At 42.4% G+C, this 25,169-nt stretch overlaps 1 protein-coding gene across 3 annotated transcripts in view; it reads left to right on the top strand.

Moving 5' to 3' along the window:
• CLRN1 (clarin 1) overlaps window positions 1-23,941 on the top strand; it is a gene marked incomplete at both ends in the record, with an annotated part of 33,967 nt that extends 10,026 nt beyond the window's left edge. The window contains 2 exons of one of the 3 annotated variants that reach the window (XM_080929505.1): window positions 11,735-11,914; window positions 23,676-23,941. In XM_080929505.1, coding sequence (XP_080785631.1) covers window positions 11,735-11,914; window positions 23,676-23,941 — 446 coding nt within the window. Of the gene's footprint in view, window positions 1-11,734; window positions 11,957-23,675 lie in introns of all 3 variants that reach the window. The other 2 variants (XM_080929504.1, XM_080929506.1) reach the window with 2 other exon arrangements.
• Window positions 23,942-25,169: the final 1,228 nt, after the last annotated feature.

The raw sequence follows: 25,169 nt of genomic DNA, 5'->3' as shown, positions 1-25,169 counted from the left end.
CCCTGTCTGTTCTTTCTTTGAACATCTGCTCATTTGCTACAGGTCCAGCTGGTTGGGCCAAAGAGTCAACTCTGCCCCTGATAAAGTGGCTTCTGTTTGCTCGATCCCACCTGCCTATGTCAGGGAAGCCACCTGATTTGCAGAACTTGGCAGAAGATCTGAGACACATTCTCTACTCACTCACACAGAAACAGAGCCACCAGTTTGAGCCTCGTCTGCCTGTCTTCTGCTCAAAGCCTATGGTCCTTCCAACAGCACATACACAGTCCCCTGCAACAGTATGTTATTAATTCCAAGATCACTTTAGACAGGGCATTATAGAGTTGTACATGCAAAGTGTGCACACAGGAAGTAGAAACAAGAAAGAAAGCAGTCTATCAAGTGATGGGGAATGTGTGTTACAAGCATCAAATAATCAAGGAACAAGAAAGCCAAAATGTCAGCATTTTAAAAATAGTAATAGCCACCCACCTGTGATGAAAAAAAAGAGGAAAAATATCTGAGCTATAAAATAGAAAGTTTTTATTGATTCATTTCACATAATCTTGGGATTACAGTGGGAGACAGAGGCTCCTTGGTCACAGTATAAGACATGTAATCTGATTACCTGTAGACCAAATGGGTCTTGCCCAGTCCCAGTGGTTGGACCACAGACTGGAAAATGCAGACACTCTACACTGCATGAACACATCCCATTCTAGTCAGTTGGGCAACTCTCCTGCTGTTCTCATCAAGTTAAAGAAATATTTAAGCAATTACTCCACACTTCCAAAGAGCTTCTTCTATATGAACGATCTTGTTTGTATTTCTTAGAAGCTCTGTGATATTTCTTTTTTTTTTTTCTTTCTTTCTTTCTTTCTTTCTTTCTTTCTTTCTTTCTTTCTTTCTTTCTTTCTCTCTCTCTCTCTGTCTCTCTCTCACACTCTCTCTTCCTTCCTTCCTTTCTTCCCTTCCCTTTCCCCCTCCTCTACTCCTTTCTCCTCCTCCTCCTCCTCTTCTTCTTCTTTTTCTTGACAGCTAATAGTACATGGGCACAATGTGATGCCTCCATCCCTGTGTGTGGTATAGTAATTAAATCAGAGTAAGCAGCACATCAATCATTTGTGGTGATACAAAATATCTCTTTGATATTTTGAAATATGCAATATGCTTTGTTAACTATGGTCACCCTTTTGTGCGATAGTTCTCCTGTCTAATTGGAATGCTAGACCTGTTGACCAATCTTCCACCAAGCCTAGCATCTGGTAACTCTCTATTTCTGTGAGATTGCTGTTTCACTGTCCCCATTTATAGGCAAGGGAGCTGAGATGTTTAGAGGTCTCGTACATAGTAAAGTCAAAACTACATTAGTCCCAAACTTTTATAACCCTAAAACCTCTGCTCTGCACAATCTGACATTGTCTCTCAGTTAACATCTGGTTATTCATAACTCTCCCAGCAACCACACCATCAGCTTTTGCTTTTGTGATTCATAATATTTCAATCCTTTGTCACTCCTGAGCAATGCTCCTTTATACAAAGATTCAGATTAAATTTACTAAGCACTGTTTTTAAGACTACTAAGGAGTTTCATCAGGACTGGCAGCCTGCCTGCAGATTGCTGGGCACCCGGAGGAACTGCAGAACCACTCTCACTCGTGAGCCCATGGGTGAGTCCCCACTCCCTCTCCACTGACTCTCCAGGGAGAGACCACCCGGAACTCTCAGGGTGCAGGTAGCAGTGCTGCCTGGGAACGGACTGTTTGGGATCAAACCCAGAGCCAGCCCACTGCCATCAGAACTCACAGACTACTCAGACAGCCAAATACCCAGGACCAATCTCTCTCCAGAGCCCATGGTCCCACAGGAGAGACAAGCTCCAGTCAGAGACAACAAGATCACTTAACATCACAGATAACAAGATGGCAAGAGGCAAGCACAAGAACTTAAGAAAAAGAAACGAAGACAACCTGACAACATCAGAACCCAGTTCTCCCACCACAGCAAATAGTGGATATCCCAACTCATCAGAAAGACAAGATTTAGCCTTAAAAAATTATACTTCATGATGATGATGGAGGTTCTCAAGAAGCGCATAAATAATACACTTAAAGAAGTACAGGAAAGCCAGGAGAACACACGCAAACAAGTTGAAGCCCTTAGAGAGGAAACACAAAAAACACAAAAATCACTTAAGGAGCTACAGGAAAGCACAAACAGGTAGAGGAACTGAAAAAAAGAAATAGAAACAATGAAGAAATCACAAAAGGAGACAACCCTTAAGTAAGAAAGCCTAGGAAAGACATCACAGGTCGGAGACCCAAGCATCACCAACAGAATACAAGAGATGGAAGAGAGGATCTCAGGAGCAGAAGATACCATAGGAAACATTGACACAACAGTCAGAGAAAATGCAAAAGTCAAAAAGCTTCTAAACCAAAACATCCAATCCAGGGCACAATGAGAAGACCAAACCTAAGAATAACAGGTGTAGAAGAGGGCGGAGAATATCAACTGAAAGTCCCAGTAAATATCTTCAACAAAATCATAGAAGAAAACTTCCCTAACCTAAAAGAAAGAGATGACCACAAACATACAAGAAGCCCACAGATCCTCAAATAGAGTGGACCAGAAAAAAAAAAAAAAAAAAAAAAAAAAAAAAAAACTCCTCCAGACACATAATAGTCAAAACAAAAAATGTTCAAAAAAAAAAAAAAAAAAAAAAAAAGAAAGAAAGAAAGAAAGAAAGAATTCTAAAAGCAGTAAGGGAAAAGGGACAGATAACGTATAAAGGCAGAGCAATCAGAATTACACCAAACTTCACAATAGAGATGATGAAAGCTAAAAGATCCTGGACAGATGTCATACAGACCCCAAGAGAACAAAAATGCTAGTCTGGATTACTATATCCAGCAAAGCCCTCAATTACCATAGATGAAGAAATCAAGATATTCCAGGACAAAAGGAAATGTATACAATATTTATTCACAAATCCAGCCCTACAAAGGATAATAGATGGAAAAATCCACCACAAAGAGGGAAACTTCACCCTAGGAGAAGCAAGAAATTAATCTTCTTGCAACAGAACCCAAAGACAAAAAGCACACAAACATAATTCTACGTTTAACAACAAAAACAACAGGAAATAAAAATCACTATTCCATAATTTCTCTTAACATCAATGGACTCAATTCCCCAATAAAGAGATGTAGACTATCAGACTGGATACATAAATAGGATTCAGCATTTTGCTGCATAGAGCAAGCTCATCTCAGAGACGAAAGACAGACACTATCTCAGAGTAAAAGACTGGGAAAAAAACTTTCCAAGCAAATGGGTCCAGGAAACACTCTGGAGTAGCCATCCTAATATCAAATAGATTTTCAACCAAAAGTCATCAAAAAGATAAGGAAGGACACTTTTTACTCATCACAGAAATAAACCTATGAATTCTCAATCTTGAACATCTATGCTCCAAATACAAGGGCACCCACATTCAAAAAAGAACTCCTACTAAATAAAATAAGGGAATGGCAAGGTGCTGAGGTGGGAAAGGGAGGCTGGGAGAGGGAGCACCTTCAAGGAGGCAATGGGAGGGAGGGGGGGATGGGGTTGGGGAAAGGGATGACATCTGAGATGTAAATGCAGAGAATATCCAATTAAAAATGATTGTCATCAAAAAAGACTACTGAGTAAGAGACAAGGAAGATAACGTAAGGGTAGGAAAGGAATAATTATAATATATATTATAATTAAGCACTGGGTAAAACATAATAGAACATTCTAGAAGCTAAAATAAATCTGAAGCCACTGAATGGAAAGTCATACATTTGGGGTTATCAAATAAAACATGAATTAATGATAATCAGTAAAGGAACAAACTTAATTCTTAGTAAAGGCAAATGCTTTTCTTTTCTTTTCTTTCTTTCTTTCTTTCTTTTTTTTTTTTTTTTTTTTTTTTTTTTTTTTTTTTTTTTTTTGTAATGTATTGAAAACAGCATGACTTTACAGGTAGGATAGAAAGTTTCAGCTAGAGAGGTATGTGCACCAACTTCTGTCTCTGAACGGCTTCTTGGTGCCTATGTCTCCCTTAGCATTGTGCTGGAGTGGGAGGTGAGAACTATTTAATGGGTAGTCACTCAATTACAGGATCTAGCACAGGTCTTTATAACCAATCACTTTGTTGGCCAAGATGGGCTGAGTCATGTTTTACTAATATGCAAAACCCAAATACTTTAGGTTAGAAATACATATTATTTAAATGTAATAATTTGTATTTTATGTGCATTGCATTTGAAAGTGTCAAATTTTCTGAAACTAGAGTTGCAGACAGTTGTGAGCAGACAGTTGTGAGCCATTAGGTGCTTGCCTGGAACTGAACTCAGGACCTCTGGAAGAGCAGTCAGTGTTCTTAACTACTGAGCCATCTCTCCAGCTCCTCCTCCCCCAAAAAATATATTTCTTGATCATAATACATAGTTCTTAGCTCTAGCTTTACTCTTGGTCACAGTTTCCGTACGAAATGTTGTCAGTCATAAAGGAGACGATCATCACATTAATTAAATTCCATAACCTGGAACTCAAATATGCCCATTCCACTTTAACAATTTTGGCCAAGGCTTGTCAAGCAGCTACACCAAGTTTTGGGAGGGCTAAAAGATGCAGTCTAGCTAGGAGTCTAAACTGATGATAAACCCCAGCCACCAATATCTGAATAACTTTAGTTATTCAGAAGTGTTTTTATTTGTTCAGAGAGATCAATGAAGGAGAGGTTCTCGTATGAGGACAAGGTAGAGAAAGCAGGTTAGTTTGCAGGGGTCAGTCATATTTAATTAGCTATAAGCAGAGACTTTCCAAGTAAAGGAACAGCAGGACAAACAACTTCTTGAGTCCAGTGTACAGAAGATTTGTGAGTGGAGAAGGAAAATAAGGGTAGGGAAAGAGGGAAGGGTTGCCCAGGCCAGCCAGACCTTGCTTGCTAGGTAATGTGAAACCACTACAAAAATTAAAGCACGTGACAGTGCAGACGGTGGATGACGAGACGAATAAAAGGAAGGCAGGAGGCCAGGAGGAGACTTGCAACACCACAAAGCAGCAACAGGAGAGCAGAAAGAAAGGGTTACAGTTCCAAAATAGTCCTATAAAAATGCTGCAGCTGGACATGTGACAGAATAATCTCGAAATTTCTACAAACTTCTGGAAAGCTGTTACAAGTGGAGATTAGAGGGACAGAGGAATAATTGTAGAAGGAAGATGAAGCCAGAGTTGATCCTGTTTGAAGGTTTACCTGTGGAACTTAAACAAAGGAAACCCATGTGTTAAATAACCTTAGAGGCTGTGAGCAGTCAGGGGTAGAAGCAGAGGAATGGGAACCTGCAGGTGGGAGGGAGGCAGCTGGAAGCACAGCTGCAGGTGGAAGGCAGCAGCTGGAAGCACAGCTGTAAGTGGACTTTCTCAGGGAGGAAGGAATGAGATACTAAGAGACATGTCCTGGAAGAGACTGCTGTATATGAGGAAGAGGGTGACTGAGGAGGAAAGGACTGGCTGAAGGAAGCCTAGGGAGGACAGACCATCATAGAAAATGGTTCACAAGCCTAAACACCACAGGAATGTCAAGTAGGATTTGAATATGGTCTATAAAGTATCGCAACCAGAAGGACCCTTTCAAAACAGCCATGGTAGAGAGTGGAGAAGGCAGGTCTTTGCAGGAGTTTAAATGGCAACTGGACAAAAGATTCATGGCATACAGACTAGTTATAAAGGGAAAGACTGAGATTAGGAAATAGCACATTTTCTTAGGCCAGGCTAGGGTGTGTCTATGTGTCTGTATATGTGAGTAGACAGATCTTCATCAAGACCAGGCGTTAATCTCCAAAATACATGCTAACAAATAATGGATAAATAAACTAGGTGTGGTAGACTGAGTTTATGATCCTAAGGCTGGCAAGCCCATTGATCTGTAATAATTTTCCTTCCAGATTGAAACATTCTGTCCTGCAGGGGAGCTCCTTATGCAGGAAGATAAACAACTCAGACTAGCTTCAGTCCCTACTGGTAGGCCGATCCCTGTTAGATTCAGTAATAAAAGCTACAAGGAGCCCAGGAGAAGCAGAAACCAGCTCAGCTGCCTGGAAAATGTTTAGAACAGTTATTTGGAAAGGACACTCTCCAACCTGTTGACCGGCCTCCAGGCTGAGCAGTGTGCTCCAGGTTTTTCAGATTTTGTGGGTCGTCACCCATTCTGGGGTGGCCTTTCATGATGCAACTGTCTTTGAGTTGTTTCTGTTCCTGTAAGCAACCCCTCAGCTGTACTCTTATAAGTGATCCCAGTAAAAGTCATGAGTGTATTGAGCTGGACTTTGGTGTCTTTATACTTTAGTCTGTCCTCTGTCTGGGTGAGCAGACTGTGTGTTGCATTTCCTCATAATTGGAGAGTATTCAGCTAGTGTAGAGATCTACTGCAAAATGCAAAATAGGTGGGCAGTGCCTGAAAAACAATACACAAGGTTGTCCTGTGTCCTTACATGCACACACACTTGTGCACACACACACACACACACACACACACACAGAGAGAGAGAGAGAGAGAGAGAGAGAGAGAGAGAGTCTCTACAAATTTCAAGAAAGAAACATCAGAAAATATTTGTGGTCTTGCATTTGTCAAAGACTTCTTATCTTTGACATCTAAAACCTGATACATAAAAAGAAAGAATTGATAAAGTGGAATTCATAAAAATAAGAACCATTCTTCAAAAGACACAGAGACATGCCCCAGATATGGAGAAAATATTTGATTTTCTTATCTGATAATGAGTTTGCATCCAGCCTGCATGAGGTTGTCTCAGAACTCAATTACAAACTAATAAACATAAATAGCTATAAGAAGACATACCACCAAAACTAATGGAAATAATAAAACACAAGGTCACCAAGTGTGGGTCATCTCACTGGTCATCTGAGAAATGCTAATTAAAACCACGAGACAGCCTATAGCTACTAAGTGGCTGCAGTTTTAAAAATCCCAGTGACGAAACCATAGGACAACTGGGCCCTTGTTGGGGAGAAAGGATGGCAGCTGCATTTCAGAGAGCGCTTTGCTTTTCCTTCTAGCCTTATACCTGCAGAAACTCAGGCATTGGGATAAAGGAATGGGGGAAGCTTGTGGAACGGTAGGACAGCCTGTATTTTGACTGTGGCAACAGTTAAACAAACAATGCATTTGTTAAATCTTGCGGATGTTTGGCAAGATGGCTCAGTGGACAAAGGAGCTTGCAGCACAAACCTTTGAGATCTGAGCTTGATTCCAGGAACCGACATAGAGGTTGAAGGAGAGATCCACCTACTACTACTGCTGCTACTACTGATGATGATGATGATGATGATGATATCCAACTCAGCATACATACAATAATAATAATAATAATAATAATAATAACAATAATAATAACAACCATAATGATGAAACTTAAAAAAAAACCTTACAGAATCAAAATGAGAGATATTTTTCTCATGCTAATTTTATTGTTATCCTAAAAATAAAGGACGTGGAGAGTGACCTGAAATGCAGCTATCACTGTGATTTTAGGAAAATTAATTCTCTGTCCCTCAGTAATTTTACTCTAAACACTTTAAGCAAAATAATATTTTCTTCTTATTTTTGTAAAAAGTGAATATGCCAGGCCAAACAAAGGATAAAGGCACTTGCTACCAAAGCCAAGGACCTGACTTCAATGTCTGTGCCCCACACTGTGGAAGAGGAGAGCCAACTCTGCTGAGGAAGCCATTTTCTGACCTGCACTATTATGACTTGTCCATGTCTGAAGCTGGGAGCACACCATGAACTATTCGGAGGTGTCACTTTAGTGACATTGGGTAGTACATGTCTTAGAAATAGTCTCATGCAGTCTTCTGTTCTCTTAGGGCTAGTACTAACCTCCGGGGTTCAAATATTTACAACTCTGGAGAAGCTGTTACTAACCCAACAAGACACCCTGGGTTCCAGGAATCTTTCAGCTCACACACACACACACACACACACACACACACACACACACACACACTGAATAAATAATACACAGAAAGACTAACTATGTTAGTGTATTCAGTATCCAAATGAAGAACCAGGAGCGCAGGAAATGCGACATGACTGTCGGTGTTTGTTCTTACCACTCATCTCTTTCTCTACGGAAATGTTTCCTCGTCATGATGAGGATGCTTGGAGGTTGGGCTATGATAACTGCTTCACCATCGTCATCATTATTACCAAAGCACAGGTAGCCTGATAAAATGTAAGTCTTATGCGCTCTTCTAGGCATATAGCTAGTCTATAGCAAAGTGTCTGCTTGGCTTCCAGGCTCACTCACTCCTGTGTCTCCTTTCAGCTCTTACCTCATCCTCCGCATGGGAGAGCTTTACCTTCCCAGCCAAGAGCTTCGCTTCCCTTCCTCCAGCTACTGATCCGTATAAAACCCTGCCATTTCTGCAAGCCCTGCAGACTCCTGGTTCTCTTGGATCTTTTTGCCCTCTCCTCTCCTCCCCTTCCCTCTTGACCCCCTCTTTTCCCTTTCTCTCTTGCTCTTCCCACCCCCTCCTCTCAAGGCCCAGTTCAGTCTACAGGTGGTGTTTGATTATGTTTCATCTGCTACTTTGTCTCCTGTTGTACCCGCCCCTCACTTCCACAATAAAAACCTTCTCCTCCGTGAACCTTGGAGCAGTCATATCCCCTCTTCCTTCTGTTTTCACAGAGGATGGAGACCAAAAAGGCCTCTTAAGAATCAGAAAGCTCTTCCAGGCAGTTAATCTTGCTTCTGGCTTTTCCCCCTCAAGGCTAATCAGTGCAACTTCTTTCTGGGTTTGTTTCAATTTTGTTGTTACCTCGAATTTTTAATACATACCATATCCACACAATGAGGCTGTCACCTTATTTCATAGGTAGAGAGGTGAACTGGAGCTCGTTTTTAAATTCAAACCAAGGCAACAGCTGGCCAAGTGTAAGAACAGCAGGCTGAGCTACCTGAAGGCTCTCCTCAACTGGAAACTCTATGTAGTGGAAGGAAGAATGGCTTCTCCCCTAGATGTTTGAGACTCCCATTCCCCAAGGATGCAGGGCCGAATGATCAGGCTGTGAACTGTAGCACTGCATTGCCATGACACAGTCCCTCTGCCCTTCCCCCCACCCACCTCATTTCTAACAGATAAGGTCTCTAAAATCCCCACAATAGCACACATAAAATGAGTGAAATCAATAATAATTGTGAGACATCATCTAATACCAAGCTCATACTCAGTTTTCTCTGGCTGTCTCAAAGTCATTTATAGCTAGGGTTTGTTCAAATGGCAAACCTTAGCCGTGAATTGTGCACGTGTTATTTGGTTGCTATACTCCTGTGTCTTCCCATTTCCTCCCAGCAGCCACAGGAATTGTTACATGTTCATTAAATGTATTAAATGCATTCATACTTTAATAGAATAGATAATGCTTGCAACAAAGGAAAAGTTTCCTCTGAACAGTATAAAAAGAGCACAAAGTGGGGCTTCTTCAGCCTGTTTCTTCTGAAGCAAATGCTATTAATTTGTATGTACTTCCTTCTGGAAATAATCTTAGCTCTGACACGCAGGCCAGACTTGGAAGCTGCTGTGTCATAGTGGGTCAGAGTGAGGACTTGACTTCAGATCCCTGTTCTACAGCATACTAGTTATAAGTCTTTGGCATAGTGCATAGACTCAGGTGTGTGTGTGTACACAAGTGTAAGTGCCTATGCTAATGTATGCTGAGGCCGAAGGAGGGTGTTGAATGTCTTCCTTTCTTCTTTCACTTTCTACCACACTCCACTTAAGACAGGGTCTCTCAGAGGTCATGGTAGAGCAGCCTCTTAATTCTACCACTTGAGAGCCAGAGGCAGGTAGATCTCTGTGATTGTGTGGCCATCCTGGTCTACACACACACACACACACACACACACACACACACACACACACCAGGAAACTCACTATTTTTACTAGGTTAGCTGTTTTGCTAGTGGGCTCCTGAGACCCACCGATTCTGCCTCTCAGTGCTTGCTGTGTGTATCTATGCCCCACTTCTCACATGGGTGCTAGGAATTTGAACTCACGTGTTCACACTTGCAGATCAGATGCTGCGCTGTCTCCTAAGCTTCACACGCTTCTGTTTTTTTTTTTTTTTTTTTTTTACAATATATTTATCTCACCTGTCTAGAGAATTCCGTCAGGAGAGCAGAGTACTTAAATGATCATTATAAACACACCCCTTTGGCTTCCCCCCAAATGGCAGGAGGATCCACGTTTCTCTCTATGTGATTTGTTTCATTCCATCTCATGTCACATTCTGATGGTAATTCCACATCTGTTCCTATAGAATTGCTCCAGAATCTGTAAAATTCCATTGTATGGGATTATACACACTATTGCTAGGCATGCAAGCTCTTTGCAAACTTTTCAGCACCAACTAGATTTATAATGCTTCAGTGGAGTCATGCGCCTAAATATGTCCCAGAGGGGCTCCTGTAAATAAGAAAAGGTGCTCAGCAAAGGGCATGGATAGCCCAGCATCGAGGTTTTCCCAATTTTAACTCCCAGAAACACTTCACAAAGGTTCCCTTTCCCTACACCTTGACTAAATGTTTTGGATTTAGGAGACCTGGTTTACAGAAAGTAGATATTTTTAAAAAGCATTTTCATGTGCACCATCCTTATCATAGGATAAAAACCAACAAAATGACATCATATAGTTACCCCTCAAAGTCAATGAGGAAATCACTCTAACTCTTAAAGGTAAAGTAACACCTGTATAAAGGGAGCTCTTAGTGAACACCTTTGACACTGAGCAGTTGAATTTGTTCGCTCGCTTACCATCTGCCTGTGTGCTCTCATTAGGTCACAAGCTCTGTGGAAGACATCTAGGTCTTTGTCATGTTTTATGACTCTGCCCACCTCTGGCTTTCCAAGCAATGGCCGACACACAGCTGTGCACAATGTATAATTAAGCGCAATGTATAATAATGCACAATGTGTAAATTAAACTCGGGCTCATGTGGGAAACTGAGGTTGGTGGACCTGCACGTTCCTTCCTGTGTGGTCCAGAGGTGAGGGCGCTGACGCAGCACAGATGAGCTTCGCACGTGTAAGGTTCCTTCTCTTCGGCAGACGAGGATAACTTGGCCTGGATACAAAAATCTAGAAATAGATTTGGACTGCTAACTGAGTGGAAAAATATTTCTTGTAGTACCAGAAATAATTTTCCCATAGCTTTGTGCTACATCGAAATATTGAAGTTGATTGAAAATCTCTAATTCTGGACTATTGTTGTGGCCTGGAAACTATTGTTTTTAACATTATATCAATCAAGAGTGCTACAATTTCTGATTTTTGAATCCTCCCAGATGCTTTCAAATTTAAAATGTTATGATAAGTTTAGATAGATTTTAAAGTGACTGCTGAGAACTGAGGTTGGAACACTGACCATCTAAATGTCCACTTTTGAGTTACAAATCCACTGCCGTATAATCACGGGCAGAAGAACGCTGGCACTTCTCAGTACCAGCCATGTCTATGAAATGATCCCACCTCTAAATCTTTGGGCAAACCCCTGGTAAATTGGTGAGAAAAAAAGGTCTTCATCGAAATGCTTTTTAGTGACTGTTTGAAAGCATGTAAGAAAAGAGGGCTTACTTGCATTTTAAGTCACACCTGCAGAGAACTGACCATAAAATTCCTCTAAATCCTGGTTTATTTTCAGTCTTCCCAGATTTGGTCCAAGCCATCCCCGTAAGCATCCACGTCAATATTATTCTCTTCTCCATGATTCTTGTCGTCTTAACCATGGCGGGGACAGCCTTCTTCATGTACAATGCTTTCGGCAAGCCCTTTGAAACTCTGCATGGGCCACTGGGGCTGTATCTGCTCAGCTTCACGTCAGGCAAGTATAAAATTCTACCTCCAACGACAATGTGCTCTCAGTGTGTGAGAAGATGCCCTGACTACAGAAAGCTATGCCATCCATGCAGTACTCACAGAACCTGGCTTCTTTTGACCCAGGCACAGTCCACTCCACCCACCCTACCTGCTTCTGTCCCGGTTGCTCCACGACTGCCCCAGTGTGTTGTTTTCTGCTTTCACATACTGTGCTCCACAGCCTGGTAAAGTCACAACTCAACAATCAATAACTTATCAAACAGCTTTATATGTTAAATTCTCAATCCACAATTCCGCTACACAATAAGCTTACAACCAGTTGACAAAGATATAAACTGCCTACCTAGATAATATAAATTGACCCATAGAAACCCCTAGAAATAATCATAACAACCTTAACCATATAGAGATGTGCTGAGAGAAATACCCATGTCTGCTCCCATGTTGCCTCCTCTTGAATCACCGGCTCAGTCTTCCTCTCTCCTTACCAGAACTCTGTCCCCACCCACTCTCTACTATCCAACCATGTATCACCTTGACATAACCTACATTATAGAGGACTACAACCTTCACAATATAAATTTCAAGATGTAATCAAAAGGATTAGTACTTATATTAAATGTTAGTGAAAACAGCAGCAAAGTTCTTACAAATATTACGAACCTGTTGAATTATAAAGAAAAAAATAGAAGACATTGTTGGAATTGCTGGGATAGTCATGCACTCTTTCGCGCACACACAATGTAGAGGCTATATTTATATATGAAGATGGGTGGTGACACTGTGAGTTGTGGTTATCTCTGAGTATGGAAACTGAATGGTTTTATTTTTGCTTATGATTATCGATCTTTCCAGTCTTCACTAGTGTGCAACTCTTTAGTCATCAAAAAGTTTGATTTTTTTTCATATAAAAGTGGTAAAGGCATCCTTAGGAAAGTAGTCATATACAGGACTGTCAGTACTTCATGTAGCCTAATGCTAGCTGCATTAGCTGAGTAAAGATACCCTGTCTACTCAAAGGCCAACACTGACAGACACATTCGATTTTATAACGGAGGATAATGAAACAGGTTGTAAAATCTAGTCAGTATTGCAAGGTATCTATAATAACACTTCGAAGAAGGGGAAAAATAAGAAAATGAAATATATTAACGTAATTCACGACTATCTTTTCCTAGGATGTCTCTGATTTTACATCATTCCTAAGTTGTAGTCAGTTCAACATTATATCATTGTTCACTGATGATTTCTGAGAAATTACAGTTTACACCAGCCAAAAATCTAATGACAATCCCTGCTGGACAATTTCTTTCTTCTTTGATGTTGCCCTTGGCAACTAGCTCCGAGGTAGCCAACACAGACTCATCTCTGCTGACACTACTCCCTTCTCTCATAAAACCCAGTTCCAGCACCAATTTGTATAGCTGCCTGCCTAGAAAACAGAGCCCTGCAACCAACAGGGGATAATATGTTCAAGAAGGGAATGTGTTTGCTATTCACACACACACACACACACACACACACACACACATGGTATTCCCCACCCACACTTTGCTAAGTAAATGATTCACTCTGCCAAAGGCAATCTCTCTCCAGTAGGGATTCTACTTCCTCCACGTCTTTTATACACCTATAACACAACTTTAAGTATTACAGAAGTGAGAATTTTAGAGGATGGTCCAAGGAGTTCTATGTATAGCAGAACAGCCAGTATGAAGCCTTCAGTATAAAATAAACACTTTCATATGCACTTGTTGACTTGAAAAAGCAAGCCTGGAAAGTGGCGTTAACCTGATCACCTGGATGCCATAGGTGAGATAAAGTTTGTATTGCAGCCCATAGATGCAGGTGACATCTACGAGCAACAGGCAGGAGTATAGCAAGGACTGTCTTTAGACTGGGGTGAAAAAGGTACAGGGTCAAGCTGGGACACACAAGCCAAGACAGCAACTCAGTCGTAGGAGAAGGTCAGGTATGGAGCATTTGAGGACTATGTCACTCATTGGGAAGAGCAGGCCTTTTTCTAGCCACTGAGCAGGGAAAGGTTTAACTGAACAGCTGATAAGACAAAACTTGCTTGGAGATCTAAACCCAGTATCACAAAGAGGAAAGAAAAGCTAGTTTGTAGGGGAGGTACTTCAGCTTGTTAACAGACTCGGTCAGCTGGTTCCCTATCTCTGGGTGGAATTCAGAAGAGAAGCCCCTTTAGAGAGAAATTGAGAGTTTTGATGGACAGCCTAACTAGCAGTATCTGAAGGGCAGGATGAGTTAATCCAAGTTCCAGTTCTTATCTTGGCCTCCAGCCAGGTCTGACACACACACACACACACACACACACACACACACACACACACACACACAGCAGTCTTGTGACTACGCTGTATCTTAATTCATATTAAAGTTGGAAAAGTGGGTATATGATGGATGAATCAAGGAAAGACAGGGGTGGGCAGGATAGATGGAGAAGGGGAGGAGACATGTCCACATGTCTAGAGAAATGCCTTGCAAGGAGCCTGCGTTTGCAGAGCAGCTAATGCTTCTGAAACCCTTATTTTACACACCAAAATTCAGTAATCAAACAGAAACTGTATACATCAATAAATCAAGGAATAGATAGGCTGACAGGCTGTAATCTCTGGGGTCACAGGTCATTCTTGAAGCACAAACCATCTCATTCCCTCTAAATCCACACCAGGAACCCAGGGTTGCCTAGAGTTCAGAAAATGTTTACCTAAATTTATAATATTCATGCAGACCCCACTTCTAAATCCTGATTGTGTTTAAATTTTTAGAGTGTTTTACCACAAACCCTTTATATATGTATAGTTATAGAACAGTGCTTGTATTAGGAGTCGTTAATTTTAGGTGAGTCATATCCATTAGGAGACACCCCGGAATTTCTCCCTTCATGAAATCTTTCCCATTTCTCTCTCCATTTTGCAGAGCTCAGGCATCTTTGCTTATAGATGCTGCTCATACCTCCTGGACCTCCAGCTTGCCTCTGGCCTCCCCAGTTCTCCACACTAAAATCATCACTGGGCCATATTTTAGACGGCTCCTTTCTGGCTAGGTAAGGACACACACCGTGTGTCAGGGGCCATGAGAAAAGGAGAGAGAGACAAAAAACAAACAAACAAACAACCCCCACTCCAGTTGTCTATGTGGAGTTTGTCAGTTCTTTAGAAAAAGGAGACAGAAAGGGAAATACCAGTGTTTTCACTACTGCAGCTGATGCGCACAGTCCGAGGCCCTGAGATTCCAGTATGATTTATATGTCTCAGCCTTCTCTGTATAATATTTCTGGCCACTACTATTGTTGCAAATCAGTCAATTTGCTTTTTCCTCTAGCCGCTTACAGACTAGTTTTAAGAAGCCCCTTTCCCCAGTGTGAGACTTAGGTAATACCTGACTGGACCCCATTGTCCATTTGGGGCAGTGATTGCCCCATGGAGATAGAAGAACCCCTGAAGGGCTTTCTAAAGTTACTGAGACCAGATCGCCATACCTGCTCAGTAAGCTGGAGGCTCTGGAGGTGGGGCTCAGGTACTGATTGTGGATTTTGGTTTAGTTTTTCAAATGAAATGATCTTACTTTGCAGAGTGGGTGGAGAACCAGAGTCACAGGTGAGTTCACTTAGCTTACTCGACAGAAAGAGTATTGTCTTTCCGCCTGTCTTTGTGGAGTGTACCGATGATTCCACAGTGAAGCTAGCACAGGGCCGTACCTTTGTGGAGCCTGAAACTTACTGTGAGAGTCAAGTGCACATAAATAATGAAGTATCTGCACGGTTCCATACTTCTGAGGGTGATGACTAGATTATTCTCACAGTGAGAGCTTTGAGTTCTGAGCAGAGTCTACTCCCAGAAGCTGAGTTGCTGAGAGCCCTCAGAGACCTTTGCAAGCAGCAGAGAAAGCTCACAGAAGCCCCTGGGGAAGGACGGCTCTGTGGAAGGACAGAGAGCTCAGACAGCTTGAGGGACAGACAGCGAGAAGAATGCACATCCATTAATGTAAATGTTTAAGTGGAGCTAGAAGGATCACATGAGATAGTTACTATTGGGGTTTAAAAGCTGTGTTAAATGTTTTAGAGGGGATTTTAATTGCAGTGAGCTTTTCAACATTTAAAGTGTGTGGTAGAATTTCCTCTTTAAGACGTGTCTGGCTGAAATCTATGCCTTGGTGATGGAGGAAGTTAATAAATGGGGGTGGCGTTCTCGGAGGTAGACCAAGTGGGGCTGAGGGTTGCCGTGTACAGACAGGTGCTTATTTCTAGAAATCAAATGGTCCATTTGGGGTGCCCCAGTTCTGAAATGCTCTTCGAGATCCAAGTATAGGTGTTACAGAGGGGTGGACACGAACCTGTTCAGAGAACAGGTCTAGACGAGAGATTTAAATTTACTTCACCCGGGTACAGGGATTACACAGAATGAAAGTGGGTGAAAGCACCTGCTTAGAATGTACTGAAAAAAAAAAAAACTGCTCAAGACAAATCCCAAAGAACACCATGAGTGGCTTCGGGGACTGAGGAGGAAGAGTGTAGCAAAAGAATATTGAGAGAAGGAAACCCAGGAAAGTATGTGTGTAAAGGCTTTGGGAGGAATGTTCCAGGCAGGAGTTACCAGTTAGCTTTGAATAAAGATGTCCTGCTGTAAGAGAAGCTGGAGGTGACACACAGTGGGGAGACAGAAAGGAGGTGACACAGCACCTACGCAGTGGGGAGACAGAGAAGGGGTGACTCACAGTGGGGAGACAGAAAGGAGGTGACATAGCACCTACACAGTGGGGAGACAGAGAAGGGGTGACACACAGTGGGGAGACAGAAAGGTGGTGACATAGCACCTACACAGTGGGGAGACAGAAAGATGTTTCCAAGTTCAGGAGGTGGAGAAAGAGATGGAACCATAAGAGTGGATGCTGAGTACCCCACATGCTCACATAGGTGAACCCCACATGCTCACATAGGTGAACCCCACATGCTCACATAGGTGAACCCCACATGCTTACATAGGTGAACCCCACATGCTCACATAGGTGAACCCCGCATGCTCACATGGGGAACCCCACATGCTCACATAGGTGAACCCCGCATGCTCACATAGGTACACTGATATTTGAGTATATTGAGTTCTTATGTATTTGACTCTCAGTGCTGCCCACATGAGTATGGAGAGGCTTGGCCAGGCCTTCCTTCATGTGGAAGACATGTCAGGGATCACTGGTACAAAATCTCAGAATTCTAGGCATATTGTCTACAGTTGACACCATACATATTAGGCCTTTGTGGGGTGATAAAAACTACTGAAATCTGTACTTACTTCATTGTATTGATTACAATGTGTCTTGAGTTATACCGAGCAAGTCAAACAGATATACTTTATGCCTTCTTTTTGAAGGCCTGCTTCAAATAAGGGCCCAGTTAATCATGTTTACAGTTGTGGCCTGGAACAGTCGAACATGAAACATGAAGACAGAAAAAATAAAGAACAGCACAAAAAATAGGATTTTCCCATTACACAAATTGAGTATTAATACTTCCCTAGCCTCTCCAATTCATGTTAGCTTGTAGGACATATCTCTCTGCAATTGTCAGTGTACACAATGTGTGCCTTTTTAAAAGTTTGGTCTTCACAACGAAGATGTTTGTCAGGAGTCTGAGAAAGACGCAGGGATGTCTACTCGTAAAAAAGCCAATTCTGAAAATATTCTATTAGTTTCTGCACAGACCTCAGAATAGAGCCGAAGCAGGAAACAGAATGTGATGGTAGAGTCACGGGAGCTCGTTTTCACGTGCAGGGTAGCCGTGAAGGACCAGTGTGGTATGACTTTGCTTGCTGATCATCGACGCCCGGAACCATGGGCATGGTGTGTTCACCTTCTTTCCTGTCACAATTTCTGGACTCTCATACTACTTAGAAAGTTTGTCTTTCTTTCTCTATTGTTGAGCATCAAAGACATCCTATGACAGCTTCCAAAGCACGCCCCGCTGTGGGCATTAGGGAAATACACCGCTGTTGCTCAGAACACAGACCATGGCTGTTTGGTCTCATGCCACTCTCTGCCTCCCTCTCTTTGCTTAACATACCTGTGAGGATAATGTTTATATGCACTGTGTGGAGATGTGTCTCTTGTCCTTCCTTACCGGCCCCAGGCACCCCTGGATTGGTTAAAATGAGAACCTAATCAAAACAAGCTGAGGCAGGATTAGAAGGTGGGACATCTGGTAGAAAGACAGGAACTCTGGGCAACAGCGAGGTGAGGGAGTTTCTCCACACCAACTCGGGGAATTGGGACGTATGAAACCGAGGGGAGGTAACCAGCCACGTGGCAGACATAGAGTAGAATGAATGGATTAACTGGGCTGTTCACTAGTGGAGAAACAAGTCTAGATTAAGGCCTAGGCATTTATTAATAAATAACAAACCTCCAAGTCATTTGGGAGCTTAACATACCTGGCTCTCTGTTCACACCAGGTGGCCCTCTTTCTGAAGTCCCCTTTCTTCTACATATTTCCGCTTTCCCTCACATCCTTCAGGATGTATTGGGCACTTATCTTCACAAGGGCCCCTATCCTGCCATATTTACATCCTCACTACCTGTTTCTTCTGTTCTCCTTAGTACATCCATTCAAATGTGGAATATACTCTGTTATCACATCTCTCTCCATTCTGTCTACCAACCACGGAGGGCCCTGTGAAGGAAAGTTGTTCTAAGTCTTGTTTGGTTTAGTCATATATCCTTAGAGCCCAGAAAAGTGCAGTAACTATAGAGTATTTGTGGAATAAATGCATGAAACAAAACCAACTCTGAATATCTACTAGCAACAATGACATTCTTCTTTAAAGCACCGTTGACATTAAGCATAGTGTTTTTAGACCCCATTCAATAAGGTAATAGTGAAAGATCTCAGGCAAACATGGGCTGTTTAACCACCTATTATAGAAGACAGGGAAAGCCTAGCTTAACTAATATAGCTCCCTTTTCTGCATGTCTTCTGTGTAACCGTGTAGCCAAATTACTTGTTATCACAAGCTTAAAATTCTCTCCTTGGTGTCTGCTCCATTTCCTTGTCCACTGACTCCACCTCTATGTGGTGTCTTTGTAGCAGTGTGGAATCAGAAAGTATCTGCCTAGGAATGTCAGGAAGTCATTGCTGAAGGGAAGGGACCTTGCCTTCAGTGAATGAGACGGGAAAAAGTCACATACAGGAGATCAACACCACAGAGAGGTGTTCTCACTCAAAACCAGAGTCATACTCAGGGCTAAGCAGGACAGGAAAAAGCTCTTTCTTACTGTCTATGACCTATGTTCCATGTTGTCTGGCCTGAGGAGACACGCACCTAACACAGCACTCCCAGACAGCTGCCCGATGAGAGTCACGAGTGTGCAGTGTCTAGAACACCACAAATGTTTGTTAGTGTCTGATCATTCATGGTGTGACAGCCCTATCACTCAACTATCTTACCCAGTTAGAAATTAACTCAATAATCAAAGCCATTGAAGAGGGGCATAACGGTAGTACCATCCAGATGGCGGGGAAATCAGACAGAGGAAAAGAAGGAGGATGGAGTCATCGAGTGAGACACTGGGTTGCAAATGTGGGCCGTGTGCCCAGTTGTTTTCCGAGTTCTAGTTTGCGTGAGGCTCCGTGAGCTTCCAAAGTCTGGCTAGTTGTAACTTCTCTGTGACTCCCGCAGATGATCAGTGGCTCCAGCTGAGGGAGGGATTTGATGTAACATGTTCACTGGAATAAAAGACACACAGGCCTGATTCTAACACTTGTAAGGCCTTCAGAGCATACAAATGAAAATCCACATGCATGTATTGATGCAACAAAGTTCAAAGTGAATTAAGCAGTTAAACACAATATGTTGAATTTTCTGTCTCAAGAAATGTCCCTCCAGAAGGACCTAAGAGGGTTTTAAATTTAGAATTTTGATGCTGATGTACTCTGCTCATGAGTAAGAGACAAAGCCCTGCCCCCCAGTTCCTGTTCAGTCCGCTTCTTGCCTCAGTTTGGCTTCATCTCACCCACAAAAGGCTTTGAAGGTATATGGAGGGGAAGGTATTGAGCTGTCTATCGAACAGCTAATCCTGAGAAACTCATAGTGCTCAGGAATATGAACCAGCAGCCACCAAAATGTGCTTGGGAGGACTAACCCTGGCAAGATAACCATGCATCCCTGGATATGGGTTCAGATTTGTAAGGGCAAGAATTTAGGGTGCCAACAGCTGGGCACATTCTTCAGGTGGAATGCTCCGCTGACTTCAAGCACACCACTCTTTGTGGGAGTAAGAACTTTCAAAAGAAAGTTTCAAAAGGGAACAAAGCAAGCCCCTCTAAAGACATGATGTAAGGCTCTCTCTCCTCTGTGATGAAGAATCATTTTAGAAACGGGACAAGCCCTGCCCCACCTCTCATGTCTCTCAGCCCACCTCTCTCTACATCCCAAGCATCCAGGCCACACAGTGACTGCCTTCATGTATATCTTTTGGTCAGTAAGTCATAAATATTGTCCTTGACCCCACATCTCTTTTGTAGGTATGGACAAAGGAAAAATGTCTCCAATTCACACAGAGACGTTTCCTTTTATCAGTCACAAGCAGGTTGCCCAAGGCTTGGTTTCTGTCCTCTGACTTCAAGATAACAAAGTTGGTTGTGGTCAAACCCAGAGTCCAGAGAGCAGCCACAGACCACTCTATCAGTTCATGTACTTTGTCCTCGCTGCTTGTGATCTTGACAGATGAGCTGCTGTTTGCATCTCAAGATGTGCAGGTGACTTCACTATGAAATCCGAAATGCAGGCTCCCTAAGACCCTGTCCCTTTAACAAAGTATTCCTTTAAGCTATTTAATGACTTGGAAAGGAAACTGGGCTTGAACTTTCCTTTCAGTCACAGAGGGAATAGTGTCCTCTCCTGCCTAAAACTCACCATCTCCTCAGACAAAGGAAGCTCTTATGGTAACAGTAATGGCATTTTCTCTACAATTTTCAAATAAAAGATAAAGAGAAAGCAGCATCTGAGCCTTTTTGTTTGGGTCTAACAATAAAGGAATCATACGGTTTGCAAAGGGAGAGCTCTGGTTTGAAACTCAGAATACAAAACTAGTTAGGCTGACAAATCTCACAAAGGAATCTTTTCAGGGTCATGCCAGGGCTGGAAAGACATGAAGTATTAAGAAAGCAATAACATTTGACTGTTTTGTGTTGTTGTATGATGATTATCGACTTTATAAGGCCAGCCCCAAATGCAATTCATTCATTCATTCATTCATTCATTCATTTATTCATTCTCTTTCTCATCTGTCTATCTGCCGGCCTGCCTGACTTTACTTTTTACTTTTATTTTTCATGCAATCCTCCTGCCTCAACATCACAAGTGCTAGGATGACAGGTGCATTTTTGTGACATTCCAAAGCAGAAGCATGTCTTCACTCTTCTTCATGTCTGCTCCCCTCCCCCACAATCAGTTATCAGTTTCTATCTCTACAGCAATCAAAGTCTGCATGTTTGGAGACTGCATGGGAACCTGTGCCCACACTCACTGGATTCTTCTACACACCCCAGCCTTCACTGCAATCGTTTATAATTGTTTCTAATCACCTACTCATCATATTCTCTTTGGGAGCAGAGACCATGTGTGTTTTCTTTCAAGGTTGGATCTCCATTACCAACCCTGTGCCTGGTGTATGATAGGTCTAACTGTAAACAAATGAAAGAGAGAATTAATGAATGGAAACCAAGACCATGTTGCTGCACCCACAATATTTGAAGTAACTGAAATCAAAGAGTAAAAAGAGTCTCACACTAGATTGACAATAATCTTGCTTGAGGAATAACTCTGTAACAGTTAGATGTAGTAAGGCTTCCCAGGTGGGAGGTAGGACAGTGCAACAGGTTACAATTTAAGAACAAGAGGAGCTGGAGAGATGGCTCAGCAGTTGAAAGCACTTACTGTTCTTGCAGAGATTCCACATAGTGGCTCACAGCCGTTTGGAGCTATAGCCCCTGGGGATCTAGGCGCCCTTGTCTGACCCCTCCAGGCACCAAGCATGTAGACATGCAAGTGAGCAAACAATCATACATAAAAAATGAAATAATCTTTAGAAAAGATGCGAGAAACAAAAATGTATTACATAGACATCATAGGACAAACTATTAATTGCTCATTTGTATGTATCAGTGCCAATGTCAAAAGCTAATCACGAAATGTCTACCTGTTACAGATGGTGTCACTGAAGATGCAGATTCCAATCACTTAATTTTGTATATTAAGGGAAGGAAGTTGGGTTTGAACCCAACCAATTTGATCAAAGTCAACTCTCAGCTAGTCAACTACTAATAAGAACCACTTATTGGCAGCCTAAGCAAGCAGCAACTATAAAATCTTTCAGGAGCCCTGGCCATTCATCCTGCTCTAGGTCTGTCCCCACTTGCTACTTGCTTCTGTCCCTGAGGCCATCCACTTGAAGGTGGAAAAGAGAAAGGGGTGGGGGAATTGTTTTGCAATTCTTCATCAGAAGATGACCACCCATCAGTTTCAGAATCTAGTTAGTACAGAGCAGCCCTCTCTTACAGAGGTCTCACGCACCCCATAGCCACCTCCTTAGTGATAAGTGGTAGGGAATCAAAGCAGGGAGGGAAAAAAAGTAAACAGAAAAGTTTCTTCACATACTGAAATTTGGAGGTTAAAAATGAAGGGATAGCCTGGGCTTCATGTGCATAGAATCCAGGTTTTACCTTTCTTATTTTACTATAGTATGTAGCCTCTATTTGTTTTTGAACAAGTATGTATGTGTGCCTGCTTGTGTGCTGAGGTCCAAGGTTGATGATGAGAAACAACTTTGATCTCTCTTTGATCTCTTTGAGCAGGGCCTCTCGATGAAATCTAAGGCTCCCAGATAAGTCTCGTTGGCAAGCCTGCTCTGTGGATGCCATCTTTACTTTCACCACACCCACCCAGCATTTACATGGGTTCTGAGGACCTGAACTCTGGTTTTCACACTTGCACAGTATGTACTTTAACTAAAGCGCTATCTCCCCTGCCCCATGGCTTCCATTCTAATGCTACCTGGACCAAAATGTCCCCAGAATGCATTGTATCCATATTTCAGTTAGGAGGGAGGCAGAAAGTTCCTGCTTCTCCACCTCAGCTACCCTCATCTTACCTGGATCTACTAAAGCAGTCACGTGCCCAGCTGAAGTAGGAATTCAGCTACGGAGAGAACAGATATGCTTTTGGTCAACAACATTGTATCCAAATCTACCTTTGTCCTGGATAGTCCTCTGGGCAGTGTTGGCAAGTTGAAAGTTGGAGGGGTCATAGTACCCTTTTATGAGGAAATCAGGGGCCTTTCAAAAGGGTTTGAATGATTGACATTTGTCTGTCATTGCCTGTGAAGTACAGAGAAGTGTGTTCTCTTGAAGCCACAGTGGTTGCTTAGCAGTTCAGTTTGTCATTGTGCATTGAAGGTGCCCAGAAATTCAGGCTGCAGTGAGATCAGCTTGATTCTAACTGCCCTATTCAGGCCATCAATGTCCCCTCCCCATACAAATCTTCCTCATTCACAGCTATTTCCCTATGCTATCAATCACAGACTGGTTAATCAAGCTCCTGATTGCAGGTCTACAATAGTATCATTTCTGAGAAGAGCGCGGCCGAGGATGGAGGTGACGTGTTGTCTGTGGTTTGCTCACTGATGTCCTCTCTGACCCTTACAATCAGGTAATATTTATCCTAAGCTGTTGCCTGTTCTTTATGTTGCAGGCTCCTGCGGCTGTCTAGTCATGATATTGTTTGCCTCTGAAGTGAAAATCCACCGCCTTTCAGAGAAAATTGCGAATTTTAAAGAAGGGACCTATGCCTACAAAACGCAAAACGAAAACTATACCACCTCATTCTGGGTTGTTTTCATTTGCTTTTTTGTTCATTTTTTGAATGGGCTTCTGATACGACTTGCTGGATTTCAGTTCCCTTTCACTAAATCTAAAGAAACAGAGACCACTAATGTAGCTTCAGATTTAATGTACTGAAAAGCAAATATCTCCACAATTTCTCAATAAGAATATGGACCTGCTTTGGCCACATCTAGCATGGCTGATTTTATCTGTGCATTTAGACTTCATAAGCACCAAGCTCTTCTTTATGTTTCCAGAGCACGTAGTAAGGATTCAGGCTGGAAGATAACAGGAACAGAAAGATGGTTTCAGAACGGTGCTCTCCCTGGTGGGAAACTGCCTGTATAGTTGGCCCAAAGCAGTTGGCTAGATGCACAGGCAGTTACTCCATGTCCTTACTGAACAATAAGGTGCGTGTTCTACCAAGGAGAACTCAACAGGCACGCGGCATACAGTTTAATAAAACAGACATTATTTTTACTTGTCCACAAATTTGTTGCCACAGATCCCAGAAAGCAGAGGTGAAATTGGCATCCTCAGCTGACAGTGGACTGAATCTTTGACAGACTCCAAATTCTTTGTAAGTTTTCTTAGAGCATTATGTTATTGTGTCTGGTGGTCAAAACCAGAAAACTTTATAAGCAAACAGGCAAGCCAGCAAGACAGGAAGAAAAATGGAAGGAAGAAACGAAGAAAGAAAGGAAGAAAGGAAGGAAGGAAGGGAAGGAGGGAGGAAAAAAGCAGGTCAATGGTTTCTTTCTTTATGCCTTTGAGTACCGAATAACGATGGTACTTGCAGTGGACAGCGTCCTACTAGACAACTTGGTGAAAGCAACCCACTGGGAACTGTTTCCAGCTTGGTGTCTGCAGCACTAATGAGCTCCAAATTTTGAAATTCAGAATTGAGATGGGATTGCAGTGTGTCGTGGGAGTTGGGAAGCATGGCCCAAGTCAAATTTTTCTCCTTGAATTATTCATCAAATGAATCTGCTGGTGACCAGAGGCCACAAGTAAGCCTGAAACTGAGGTACCTAACTCTCCAGGTGTTACCCTCAGGAAAGCCCCCAGGAAAGAAGAAAGGACAAAGATATCACAGTGGTCCGGCCACACCAAAGCTCATAGAAGGTTTGGAAATGATCAGGAAAACCAACCTGGAACTAGGAAGATGGATCAGTTAATAAAGTGCTGCTTCAAAATCATAAAAGCCTGAGTTCAGATCCCCAACACCTATGTGAAAAGCCCAGGCACAAGTCTGTGACCCCAGTAATGGGAGGGCAGAGAGAGAGGCACATCTCAGAGCTCGCTGGCTAGCCAGTCATACCTAATGAGTGAGTTCCAAGGTCAGTGACAGACCACAACTCAA

The sequence above is a fragment of the Micromys minutus genome (assembly GCF_963924665.1).
Source record: "Micromys minutus genome assembly, chromosome: 15".
Lineage (NCBI taxonomy): Eukaryota > Metazoa > Chordata > Mammalia > Rodentia > Muridae > Micromys > Micromys minutus.
This window is presented reverse-complemented; position numbering and strand designations above follow the sequence as displayed.